The following is a 14,311-nucleotide window of genomic DNA, read 5'->3' on the forward strand; positions in this document are numbered from 1 at the left end:
CTACATTGGATGGATCATAGATAACTGAAAAACTGCAGCCTGGTCAGACAAGTCCTGATTTCAGTTGGTAAGAGCTGACAGTGGTGCTCAAAAGTGGCACAGAGGTCACAAAGCCGTGGACCCAAGTTGTCACAAGACGCTGTGCAAGCTGGTGGTGGCCCTGTAATGGTGTTGGCTGTGTTTACATGGAATGGACTGGGTGGACTGGTCCAGCTGAACCTCTTAGAGATCATTTGCAACCATTTGTGGACTTCATGATCCCAAACAATGATGATGGAACTTTTATGGGTGACAACGTGCCGTGTCGCCAGGCCACAGTTGCTTGCCAATTGTTTAAAGAACATTCTGGACAATTTGACTGAATGATTAGGCTACCCAGGTCACCTGACATGATCCATATCAAACATTTATGGGACATAATAGAGAGGTCAGTTTGTGCACAAAATCCTCCACTGGCAAAGCTTTCGCAATTATGGGCAGTTATAGAGGCAGCATGGCTCAGTATTTCTGCAGAGTACTTCCAGTGACTGGTTGAGTCCATGCCATGTCAAGTTGCTGCAGTACGCTGGGCAAAAGGATGTCTGACGCAATATTAGAAGGCATCACCTCAGTGTAACTATTTAATCTAACTACTTAATATAGGAGAAGGTGTAATAGATTTTTTCAAGGTAGTAATTTTTCTGCTAAGTCAATGGATTACATTTAGTTGGGATGAGCACAAAGGTTATTAATCAGTACAGTGATGATTTATTGCTAATGCAAAGAAGAAACTTTAAAGAAATGAATATGGAATGTGATAAATTTCTAATTGCTGCTGGCATAAGTGCATAAGTTATTAAAGAAAATAGTGTTGTTTTATTGATAATACACTTTATGGATTTCAAATGGTTGCTTGTCTTTCTTTAATTTATATCTCAGTTCAAGAATGTGGTGTTTAACATCCTCGAATATTTTCTTCTTAGTGGTCTTTAGAGTATGCGATAATGGAGGAATGTCATAACTCATATTTGAACATATTCTTTTGTAGGAAGACTCAACACCAGAAGCAGAAACACATTCAGAACTCCCTCCTGCTGGCTTCACGTACAACAGCACGAGCTGTGAGCCCTACTACCTTGACATAAGTCAGAATGAGAGAGTAAGCTCTTATAGTATATTATTCATTTTACACTAGTTCTTCTGATTATTAAAGAAATTAGTGTTGACTTAACTGATAATACACTTTATGGATATGAAGCAGTTGTTTATCTTTTGTTAATTTATGCATCAGTTTGAGTATGTGGAACTCCACATACTCACTGTTGCATATTATTTATTTATTTATTTTTGGTGCAAAGATACCTATCCCAAATATGACGGCAAGCTGAAAAGTAATGACTCCAAATTTTTTTCTGTGAAAACTCTCATAGTTTTTCAAACAAAAAAAACTTTATCGGGGTTGCCACAGGTTCTGGAAATCAGGGAATATCAGAGAAATTCAAACACATCAGCAAAACATCAGGGAAATTTGAAAAAAAACTGGAAAAATCTCATTTTTGTCTCAGTAGATGAAATGTTTTGTTTACTGAGGTGTCATGCATTGCAGCTGGCTGGGTTCAGCTGAGTACGTGTGCCACTTCGCTACTCCCTCATCATTACTACTTCTCCCCTTCCTATCACTCTACTCAGCTTGTAGTCAGCGTTGCCACCAGCCTAGCAGCTGCCAATGAAAGGCAGGGAAGTACGAGGAATGGTTTGTTTGAATCTGAATCTCAAAGACTGTATATGCAGTGTCTGAAGACAATGGTCATGTGTGCGTCAGTTCCTCATCACTATTACTTCTCCCCTTCCTATCACTCCACTAAGCTTGTAGTCAGTGTTGCCACTAGCCTAGCAGCTGCCAATGAGAGGCAGGGAAGTACGAGGAATGGTTTGCTTGAATCTGATTCTCAAACATTGTATATGCAGTGTCCGAAGACAATGGTCATGTGTGCGTCAATTGTATCTGAGTGATTGTGTGAAAGTGTGTGTGCTCTCATTTTCTGACAAAAGGTATGACTGAAAATTTAATTGTGAAAGTATGGTTGTCTTTTCTACATGCCTGTCTGTGGCTCAGCAATCATCTTTATGATGAGAACTTTACATGAGAACTTTCTCCATATTGATTTTATACTTACTTCACCTGATTACTCTCTACCGCTGCATTTTAACTTCTCTTTTTTAACTTATTTTTTACTTCTTACTCTTGTTTATAATGCGTATAACAACACCACATACACACAATTCTCACACCTGTGCATTCTGCTTCTGCTTATCGATACATACTTTCTTACCTTTCACTCTCTTACATCATTCTGCATCTGCTTATTGATATACATTTTCTGATCTTTCACTCTCTTACATTTATGAGATTTAGACAACACTTGACTATATGAGTACTTTCAATCTACTTATTTTTATTAGACTAGGAGAACGTTTGTATCTTGTCTCCTGTTCTATAAAATCCTTCATTGTGAACATACATTAACCTGTGTACTGTAGATAAGTTAGCACAACTTCTCATTAACTTGTTAACTCTTCAGTAGACAATCTCTTGTTCTATTATGCATGTTAGCATGCCATCAATTTTCCTAGACTTCTATGTCCTTCACAGACTCTTCACCCCTACGGTATGTGGCATGACTGATGTGTCAAGTAATTGATACTCCAAAAAATTCTGTCAGTCTGTTGTCACTATTGTACGTGAAATACTCTCCAGTGCAGTCCTGCTGTTACAGGTTGTAAGTTCAATTATGTGGATTGTAAAGAGAAAGGATCCTGCAATAGTAACTTTACATATGGACAGAGGGAGGATAGATATGGTACTCCGGCAGAGGGGTAAGGAAAAAAAAAACAAAGAAGCAGGTATGTTAGGACTGAAGAAGAAAAGAAGACAGTACCCTATAGATAGATTATCATCATCTACCTCAAGGACCCTATCTGTTAAGGTTCTTCAACATGGAGCTAGAGGAAGAAGGTGTTTGGCATTTCCTACAGAATGGCTTTGCCACAGTTTTACCATTACAGAAAACCCGAAAATTGTCAAACAGTCACTATAATTGTTAAAGTCGGTCTACTCATCTGTCAATACTATATAGAAGTGATACCTCACTATTCATTTCTCACCCCCCGCCCCCCTAAAAAAATGAGGAAAGAAGAAGAATCACACATAGGCCCACCATAGTATTCTACTTTAATCAGTTTTATAAAATGTATAAAACCGATAGCATTTTACTCATAATTCTTAAATATCTTTTTACTACATTCATAATTTATCGAAAGGATGCTACCATTGCTATTTCATTTTTCTATTCGTTTTATAGTATAATACTCTCCTGGAAATTGAAATAAGAACACCGTGAATTCATTGTCCCAGGAAGGGGAAACTTTATTGACACATTCCTGGGGTCAGATACATCACATGATCACACTGACAGAACCACAGGCACATAGACACAGGCAACAGAGCATGCACAATGTCGGCACTAGTACAGTGTATATCCACCTTTCGCAGCAATGCAGGCTGCTATTCTCCCATGGAGACGATCGTAGAGATGCTGGACGTAGTCCTGTGGAACGGCTTGCCATGCCATTTCCACCTGGCGCCTCAGTTGGACCAGCGTTCGTGCTGGACGTGCAGACCGCGTGAGACGACGCTTCATCCAGTCCCAAACATGCTCAATGGGGGACAGACCCGGAGATCTTGCTGGCCAGGGTAGTTGACTTACACCTTCTAGAGCACGTTGGGTGGCACGGGATACATGCAGACGTGCATTGTCCTGTTGGAACAGCAAGTTCCCTTGCCGGTCTAGGAATGGTAGAACGATGGGTTCGATGACGGTTTGGATGTACCGTGCACTATTCAGTGTCCCCTCGACGATCACCAGTGGTGTACGGCCAGTGTAGGAGATCGCTCCCCACACCATGATGCCGGGTGTTGGCCCTGTGTGCCTCGGTCGTATGCAGTCCTGATTGTGGCGCTCACCTGCACGGCGCCAAAACGCATACGACCATCATTGGCACCAAGGCAGAAGCGACTCTCATTGCTGAAGACGACACGTCTCCATTCGTCCCTCCATTCACGCCTGTCGCGACACCACTGGAGGCGGGCTGCACGATGTTGGGGCGTGAGCGGAAGACGGCCTAGCGGTGTGCGGGACCGTAGCCCAGCTTCATGGAGACGGTTGCGAATGGTCCTCGCCGATACCCCAGGAGCAACAGTGTCCCTAATTTGCTGGGAAGTGGCGGTGCGGTCCCCTACGGCACTGCGTAGGATCCTACGGTCTTGGTGTGCATCCGTGCGTCGCTGCGGTCCGGTCCCAGGTCGACGGGCACGTGCACCTTCCGCCGACCACTGGCGACAACATCGATGTACTGTGGAGACCTCACGCCCCACGTGTTGAGCAATTCGGCGGTACGTCCACCCGGCCTCCCGCATGCCCACTATACGCCCTCGCTCAAAGTCCGTCAACTGCACATACGGTTCACGTCCACGCTGTCGCGGCATGCTACCAGTGTTAAAGACTGCGATGGAGCTCCGTATGCCACGGCAAACTGGCTGACACTGACGGCGGCGGTGCACAAATGCTGTGCAGCTAGCGCCATTCGACGGCCAACACCGCGGTTCCTGGTGTGTCCGCTGTGCCGTGCGTGTGATCATTGCTTGTACAGCCCTCTCGCAGTGACCGGAGCAAGTATGGTGGGTCTGACACACCGGTGTCAATGTGTTCTTTTTTCCATTTCCAGGAGTGTATATACCGCCAACTCCTAATACTATCATATGAGGATAAAACTAAAGTTGCTCTTATTTGTAGTTTTTCATGTACCACATGTACATGGTAACATGCAATTAAGTAAATGACATGGAAATATTAACTGCCGTATATACGACGGCAGTTCAATAAGTAATGCAACACATTTTTTTCCTCGGCCAATTTTGGTTGAAAAAACCGGAAATTTCTTGTGGAATATTTTCAAACATTCCCACTTCGTCTCGTATAGTTTCATTGATTTCTGACAGGTGACAGTGCTGTACGGAGCTGTTAAAATGGCGTCTGTAACGGATGTGCGTTGCAAACAACGGGCAGTGATCGAGTTTCTTTTGGCGGAAAACCAGGGCATCTCAGATATTCATAGGCGCTTGCAGAATGTCTACGGTGATCTGGCAGTGGACAAAAGCACGGTGAGTCATTGGGCAAAGCGTGTGTCATCATCGCCGCAAGGTCAAGCAAGACTGACTGATCTCCCGCGCGCGGGCCGGCCGTGCACAGCTGTGACTCCTGCAATGGCGGAGCGTGCGAACACACTCGTTCGAGATGATCGACGGATCACCATCAAACAACTCAGTGCTCAACTTGACATCTCTGTTGGTAGTGCTGTCACAATTGTTCACCAGTTGGGATATTCAAAGGTTTGTTCCCGCTGGGTCCCTCGTTGTCTAACCGAACACCATAAAGAGCAAAGGAGAACCATCTGTGCGGAATTGCTTGCTCGTCATGTGGCTGAGGGTGACAATTTCTTGTCAAAGATTGTTACAGGCGATGAAACATGGGTTCATCACTTCGAACCTGAAACAAAACGGCAATCAATGGAGTGGCGCCACACCCACTCCCCTACCAAGAAAAAGTTTAAAGCCATACCCTCAGCCGGTAAAGTCATGGTTACAGTCTTCTGGGACGCTGAAGGGGTTATTCTGTTCGATGTCCTTCCCCATGGTCAAACAATCAACTCTGAAGTGTATTGTGCTACTCTTCAGAAATTGGAGAAACGACTTCAGCGTGTTCGTAGGCACAAAAATCTGAACGAACTTCTCCTTCTTCATGACAATGCAAGACCTCACACAAGTCTTCGCACCCGAGAGGAGCTCACAAAACTTCAGTGGACTGTTCTTCCTCATGCACCCTACAGCCCCGATCTCGCACCGTCGGATTTCCATATGCTTGGCCCAATGAAGGACGCAATCCGTGGGAGGCACTACGCGGATGATGAAGAAGTTATTGATGCAGTACGACGTTGGCTCCGACATCGACCAGTGGAATGGTACCGTGCAGGCATACTGGCCCTCATTTCAAGGTGGCGTAAGGCCGTAGCATTGAATGGAGATTACGTTGAAAAATAGTGTTGTGTAGCTAAAAGATTGGGGAATAACCTGGTGTATTTCAATGCTGAATGAAACAACCCCTGTTTCAGAAAAAAAATGTGTTGCATTACTTATTGAACTGCCCTCGTACATGACAAATTTAATCTATGGTACAGTTAAGTTTATGAAGTAATTAATCATCTATTATTTTAATGTAGCAGCTTAGTAGTCCAAAACAAGGATTGGATGCTATGCGTCCAGCTGTTGTGTACGTAATGGCCTATATTTTTTGTTTTCATGTCAAGCTCAGTCCCCTTTTGCCGTCTTCCAGCTATTTTTACAGAATAAGCAATAGTAGAAGGTATTACTGTATTAAAAGATAACACGCTAGTCGAAGAAGAAAGAAATTGCTCTGCGAAAACTAAAAAAAGAAATACAAAAATAATTTAACTGGGACAACCAGTGCTCATCAATCCACCAAATTTACAAAGGACATGAACTCTCCAGGGACCTTGAATCTTCCGTATGCATCTGTATTGTACAATCCTTTATTTTGTCCCGTGTCAGGGTCTAGTATGTATACTACTTTCGGATGTGGTACGTCTTGCGCTTTGAATGGTCCCCTGTAGTGAAGGAAAGTTTTATTTGTCTCCTTCAAGTTTGAGCTATTATGAAAATCACATGCTAATACCAAATCATCTATTTGAAAAATAGATGTAACTGCTTTATCATTAAAAGGCTTGAGTCTTTTTTGTGCTTGTGTATGCAGATTCTCCTGCACCCTCTCTTGCAGTTTTTCTAAGCAGTCCCTGACAATAACGGTCAGGTAGACATTTTCGACGAGGGGTGTATTGTCTACCAGAGCTATTTCTGTTGAGGTATGTTGTTGTTCAGTTAGAAGTACCTGAAATTCATGGGACTAACTGTGCCTGTGTAATATGTTTCATTGAACCGTAAGTCCTACACTATCGTCATGATTCCTTTTGTTGTTCTGCAAAATTTTCATTAAAATGAGTGCTATAGTCTGATCCATGGACAATGATGGTTTGCACATGTCGAGGAATGGATGAGGATTGCATTGTTGATGATTCCAACTGACAGTTGCAGTACGCGTATGCGCATGCTTTCCGCTTAAGGAAAGCATGTATCCTGCACATTATGTCTCTCCCTTGCTTATGCAGAATGTATCATTTACCACCACCATCAGTGTCGACAACTCGCAAAAAAATGGAATAAAAATTCTCTAAACAATTTGCTATGATTACATCATTCAGAGCAGAGTGCTTCGAACACTACTGAACACTTATTAGCTGTCGTGGAAATCATGGTGTAGGTGTGCAGAACAAGCCTAAACTCGACTGTCATCGTTCGTAACTCCAACTTTAGTGTTAGTTAATTCTACTTTCTTTTGTACTGTTTGAGCTACAAATTTCTGTAATGTTCCTCCAAATTAGATAAAGCCTCAGATGTTCTAATTATTCCCCCAAATTCTTGGGATTTTTATAATGCTGAAACATGCTCTTTTGTCTCTGAGATTTCATCCTTAAACTGTTTGAATTCTTTAGCAGCAAACTGACCTACATTGTTGATGTTGCCATCTAATTCTTGAAACTGGTCTTTGACTTCCTCTTGAACTAAATCACATTGGTTATCTATTTCATCCTTCAACTCCTTAGATAACTTTATCAGTGTTTCTAAATTTGTTAACTTAGTTTCTACTGTATTAGTTAATTCTTTCTTAGTTGACTCTTAAGTTGTCGCTTAATGTTTCCACTGTATTAGTTGATTCTTCCTTTGTGGACTCTATCTTAGTGTTTAGAGTCTTAATTTGCTGCAACAAGGCTCGTAGGTAGTCGGAAGCCTCTGTGGCCATGTCCTTCGTGAATAATGGCATATAATGCAAATATACTGCTTTCTTTTGTTCACCATTTACTCAGCTAGATAAACTGTTACCTTACACAGTTAGTACTAGCCTTATACCACAAAAACAATTCCTGGCAAAATTGATGTCTCAAAAGAAGTGATTCGAAGACTGCAGTTTGGCATACCGCGATACCCCTGCAGCATTGCTCACCTTCTACTGCATCACTGCCATTATCAGGATTCAAAATCTTCTTCACCAAACCCACCAAAAAGACTTCTTCTCTGAACCCACTGAAAATTGTTTACATTTTAGTTGAAAAAAAAAAAATGCTTTTATACACACGTCAACATTATTTTCGGAACACATGAATTAGATTTCAGTTGATGTATTTGTTAGTCAAAAACTGTACAACTGTGGATTGTTTTCAAATTTCTTTACTTATCCAGAACATATCAGTTCACTTTCTCCATACTATTTCGTAAATAGCTTTTGGCGATGCAGATACATTTGTCCACTTATATCTTCTTAGTTTGTTTCTTTTGTGTTGCTCTTGACAAGAGGCCCTAGAGTGCTTGGTATATGCGGAATGTTGTTAGACCTCTTTTCTTGCCATTCTTACAGCAGGAAGGTGATCTGTTGTTTCAACATGCTTGGCCATGCAATGACTGAAACTCTTATGTGCTGTGCAAGACTTGCAGCAGCTCCCCTGACTAAGATGGTTTCCAGACTTGTCTCCAATGGAAAATGTTTGGGATATGATAGAATGAGAAGTGACTTGTGTGACTCACCAACACATACAGAACTACATCAACAGGTCAAGTAAACATGGAGTAATGCATCCCAGAACAGTATCTGTACCCTCGACTGGATGCATTGCCACCCATGAAGGGTACACTGTGTACTAATGTGGGTGTTCCAGCATGGGTCAGTGCCTGGTACCTCAGAACTGCTCGTATTCTTGATCTGTAAATGTAATAACTTTATGTACTCCATACGCACTGTTGCAACAATAAAACTTGAGTGATTTGAAAACCTCTAAAAGGATGTACTGATTTTTTTTCCTGTTAGTTTATTACAAGCATTCAGTGTTGCCAATAATATCATTTCACTTTTAGAGGCTAATTAAAACAGTCTGTTTCTGCCACACCCTGTGTTTTTGTAGCGCCGCTGTTGTCTTCATGTTTAAGCTGTTTATTAATACATTTTCATTCTATATAAGAGGGGCCTTGCGGAGATACCTCTGCATGAAGACAGGATAGATGCTGGGAACCTGTGAAGTGTCTTCAGTGCTAGTAAAACATTATTACTGTTCAGTTATTTATTCACAATAGTTTACAAGTTGCCTTTCTTCTGAATGAGTCTCAGCTGTTGTTCATTCAGCTGCATGTTAGCTGATGTCCATCCAGTCACCTTAGCAGTTGTATGCCTAAGAGAAGATGTCAGCGACCCTAGTGCCGTGGCGGGTTGGCAATGAGTGGGGGTGGCCATTGCCCAGCACAGAGTGATCTTGCACTTTCTGCTGGAGTGTCCTCAGTCCCACTCCGAATTCTACAATGACCCTTCATGAGACTCCAAGAGGCACTGCTACCATCTTTGACACTGAACTTCAGTGCTGGCAGCACCGTGCGAAGTGGTGTTTTAAGACAATCAGTTCCTCCATCAGTAGATTTGTAAGTGGTGAGTGGCATGGAGTTCACCAGGTAGATTCACTAAAATATCGTAATCACGTAATTGAGCGCTATTACTGTGAATGCCATTGATCCAAATTATCCACTCATGATGAGAGCTGGAATGGTAGAGTATTTAAAGAGAGCTAGCATGAGGCTATGATGTGAGGCTCAGTTTTTAATGACCACTTGTATCTTCCTGATTCTCCTATATCACTTGACAGGCTGTTAACTGCTGTGTCAGTTCCTCACTACAGTGCTCTTGTTTAAGAAAAAGAGTTTCTTGCACCATGTCTTAATGAGCTAATGAATATATTTGTCTCACTTCTTTTGGTTTTTTTGTTGCAGTGTCCTTTCTGCTGAATGTGTGTCCTCACTCAGTAGACAGTGTTGTAATGTGTAGTCAATCTAACCCACTTGGCAACATACTATCTCACTTCCTGCTTCATCTCTGTCTCGGGTATGACTGGATTTCGCCAGTGGGAGTTTTGATAAAAATTTCTAATTTCCTACTCTTTACTATTCAGTGCCATAACACACATAAGTCTATGCTCCTCACAGTTGCTTTCGGAAAATATTTCCTAAAACTTAAATTTGTTGTGCACATCAAAATATTCCTCTATTTCAGAAACATGTTTCTTCTTATTGCCAGTCTAGATTTTGTATGCTCTTTACTTCTGTCTTCTTCAGTTACTCTGCTGCTTTTCTAATCTGATTCCATCTACATCATCTGACTTTATTTGACCTTATCCAATGCCCTTCTTTTACTCTCATTAATGCTCATCTTATAAAATTTTTTCAAGGCACTGTCCATTATGTTCAGATGATATTCCCAGTCTTGGTTTCAGTTGAAGGTGTTATCCCATCATTTGTAACATGAATATATACATTACAGTGACAAAAGATAATTGCGTTTGAGAATGACATAAATGATGAACTGCAGTACCTCTAGCTGATGAAAGATAGCTCAAAGTGTACCACAGTGTCCTTTATCCCTTGTTTGATACTCTGGGGTGTAGTACGCTCCAAGCCCACTTTCCGTTAATTTCAAATATGTGAAGCTGACGAGAAAATCGAGTCTATAGCACAAATAGGTAGTATTCAATAGTATGACTACTCCTAAAGCCAGTGGAAGTGTCAGTCCATCTGTAACAGCGACTGGGATTGCCAACGTCCCATTGTGTCAAGTGAGGTTGAGTTTATGAAATGAGGTGCATTTCATTTCAAGTGTATTTTGGCATCAGAGTGAAAATCTGTGAGTATATTATGTGATGGGAGCACAATCATTATACCTTTTGCGTGTTTATAGATTTCAACAAAGCATATGACAGCACGGTAAGAGAGGAAATGTGGAGGATAATGGCAGAGTATGGGATACCTGAAAAGCTGATAAAACTAACTGAAGTGTATGTGATGGAATCAGAGGGTAGAGTGAAACTAGAGAGGTAGTTCCCTGAGGAGAGTAACAGGTGAATCACCATAGGAAAAAAGGTAAATGTCCTGGCTTTTGCGGATGATATTGTGCTGATAGGAAAGGTCATGGAAGACCTGGAGGAAATGGGGACTATGCTAATGGAAGAAGCTAAGAAATTAGGTCTAAGTATAAATGAAAGTAAAACAAAGTTAATGGTAGTAGGAAGAAGAGATTATTTAGGACCACACCATATGACAATCAGAAGTCTAGCAATACAGAAGATGGACACATTCATGTACCTCGGTGTCAACATCAACCAACAAAACCTTATAGAACAAGAGATAGTAACGAGAATTCAAGCTGAGGGGGGGGGGGGGGGGGGGGGATGTCTAGGAGCTGTGCACATCATCATAAGATTGAAGTTACTATCTAGGCAGGCAAAAATAAGAATATGTGAGACCATCACCAAGCCAGTAGTGTGCTATGCAAGTGAGACATGGACCCTGACAAAGAAAACAGAAAAAAATCTCATCACTTTTGAAAATAAAGTACTGAGAAAAATATATGGACCAGTGAAAGAAAATGAACAGTGGAGAATAAGGAAAAATTAGAATGCCAACAATTATACACACTGCCTGATGTCGTGGTGAGTGTGAAAATTAAGACACTAAGATGTTATGGACATGTGAGGAAGAGAGGGGAGAACACGGTAGTAAAGGCTGTAATGGATGGAGAAACTGAAGGAAAGAGACCAATGGGATGGCCGAGAATGAGATGTTGTATCATGTCTGCTTTTTGTACAATAAATAATATTAAAATAATTCGATGGTGTATAATCTGCAAAGTTGATGACGTACATTCGAGGATTACTTGAAGTGGACAAAAATAGGTATATGTGATAAGTGTGTACATTAAAAATATATCAATTTGATTGAAAATTCTTTGATTCCATTTTTCTGAACATGTTTTTCTGTGTTTTCTAACCACCCTCTCTTCCAATTGTTTGCAAAATTTTTATTTTGATAATGAAATTAAAACTTTTTCATTGTATTCCTTCCTTTTTTTCCAAAATAAATATCTTTCTGAGGTAGTTCAGTAATGAACTATTTTTTTATTGTAGTACTCTGTCTTGAGCAAACTCTGTTAAAGCTACAACCATTTGTACGCAGACATAAAGAGATTGTGATTTTTTAAAAAATAAAGTAATTTTTTTCAATTTTTTTGATATCTGAATTTTTTATTCTTATTTACTGGTTGTATGACCCATATAATTTCAAAAAGTAAGCTTTTGAGAAGTTGTGAAAAAATTTCAAATAAATATATTCAATAGCTTCTTTGTTGTAACAATTGTTGATGGGATGCAATCAACCCCAGCGTGTCAAGCACATCACTCCATAGAAGTGTGGCAAGTAAGGATTAAACAATAATAGAAGCTGTTCACCCTTTTGTCAAGGATTGATTGGAGATATCGTATCTGTACTTTACACATTGCAATACTAGCTGTGATAATACTTTCTAAGAACCTAGAGATTGAGGTAAGTTACTGGGGAATTTAAATGGTTTTATTTTACTTAAGATTATTTATGTTTAAGTAATTTCTTTCTTATGTTTTTGAGAACATCCTGAAACTTTTAAATTCAGGATACAGAATTCTATACTAAAGTTCAAGTAATGATGCAGCTTGTATGTTACTTTTTATTACCTTGTGTTATTGCTGTTATATTGGAGTCTACTTGAGTTGTAGTTTTTATACATTGTTTTAATCCTTCAACCACTCTTTCTCATTTCAGAACGAGTTTGTTGCAGTGCTTAGAAGAATGCCTGTAGGGACGCTCTATTTCCCTAGAGAGTCACTGACGTTATGTGAGAACGAAGAATGCATATATAAAGGCACACTGCATTCAGAAGCAGATTGTGTAAGTAAGCATACTTTATGGATTCATGACATGCAGAAATTTGGTGTTAGACAAATGATATTTTTATGAAAGTAGCAAATGAACTGAAAATATTTGTAACATGCATAGTGAAAAATGACTTGCCAAGTGCCTGGAGATGGAGTAATGTTCTTCTCCATTAATTCTGAAGTAGAACTTTATTGGTGGTTCTGTAGTTGATGAAGTATTTCTTTGAGACATAAACATTGATTACAACACAAAAAACTAAATATGTGTTACATGTCTTCTTCTTGCTTAAAATTTTCCACGCTGTAGTAAAATTTTCTTTTTCAGTAATTTTCAGTGTTTGCTTCTTTAGTTAATGAATATTAGTACAGGTAAAAAGAACTCATGTATGCATTTAAAGAGAACATGCATAATCAGAGAGATTATGTTGTAAAAAGTTTTAGTATTTACTACTTGTTTTCATCATTTATAAAATCTTCCACAATGTAAAAATATTTGCTTTTTAAGTATTTTTGTGTTTACTTCCATAGTGTCTAGTCTGTCTAGTCTGTAGTCTTTGAGCTATGACTCTATGTGTTATTGCTAAGCTTCAAAGCCATGTAATATTTGGCATTTTCAAACAAGGCAATACGTAGTTTGTTCTTTTGTCTTGTTTTGTAAGCCTGTGTAAGAGAATTTTCTTTGAAAAGTTGTGTGTCTTCTGTGATCGTGATTTTTTATTGGTCTCATAAATTACCTTTTGTACAGGTATGTAGATCTATGTATACCATACATAATGTAATTATGCTTACAATGTAGACAATACACAAATACAGTAACTTATACTGCAATTGCATATAACAGCTTACACAATATACACATACTGGTAAATAATGCATAAGTATTTACAATTCTATAATCTTTTAAAATACAGAATTTTACCCAGTACATAAATATTTACAATACCAGAGTTCAAGAAACACAAATTTGTGACATCTTTGATTACATGAGTGGTTCCAATTCAAATTGGACAGGTAACACACAGTTGTCACCTTGGTGCCTGTTTCACCATACATGCAATCCAGATGCTTCACCCCCCCCCCCCCCCCCCCCCCCTGTCCCCCCCTCTAGTTTCTTTGAACTCTGCAGGCGGGAACTGGCATTACAACATTTCTTTTCTCACTGCTTGGCCTTAATTTACTTCAGTCTCTTCAGACTCAGCATTTCTTCTCAGTAGCTATTCCTTTTTTCACTCTTTTAGTTTTCTGTATCTTTTATTTTCTTGCTTGTCTATTTTTCCCTGCCCCACTACCTCTATCATGTATAACATGCTTAGCTTTCCAACAAGGAAACCTCCCGGTTGGAATACCAAAAAAGTAATGAAAGTAA

General features: G+C 40.0%; 1 protein-coding gene across 1 annotated transcript in view; it reads left to right on the forward strand.

The window, feature by feature from the left end:
• LOC124552726 overlaps window positions 1-14,311 on the forward strand; it is a 54,752-nt gene that overhangs the window by 10,540 nt on the left and 29,901 nt on the right. Inside the window, exons 3-4 of the mRNA XM_047127065.1 lie at window positions 1,028-1,138; window positions 12,833-12,958. Of these exons, the coding sequence (XP_046983021.1) occupies window positions 1,028-1,138; window positions 12,833-12,958 (237 nt within the window). The remainder of the gene's footprint in view (window positions 1-1,027; window positions 1,139-12,832; window positions 12,959-14,311) is intronic.

Source organism: Schistocerca americana, chromosome 10 (assembly GCF_021461395.2).
Source record: "Schistocerca americana isolate TAMUIC-IGC-003095 chromosome 10, iqSchAmer2.1, whole genome shotgun sequence".
In the NCBI taxonomy this organism is placed as follows: domain Eukaryota; kingdom Metazoa; phylum Arthropoda; class Insecta; order Orthoptera; family Acrididae; genus Schistocerca; species Schistocerca americana.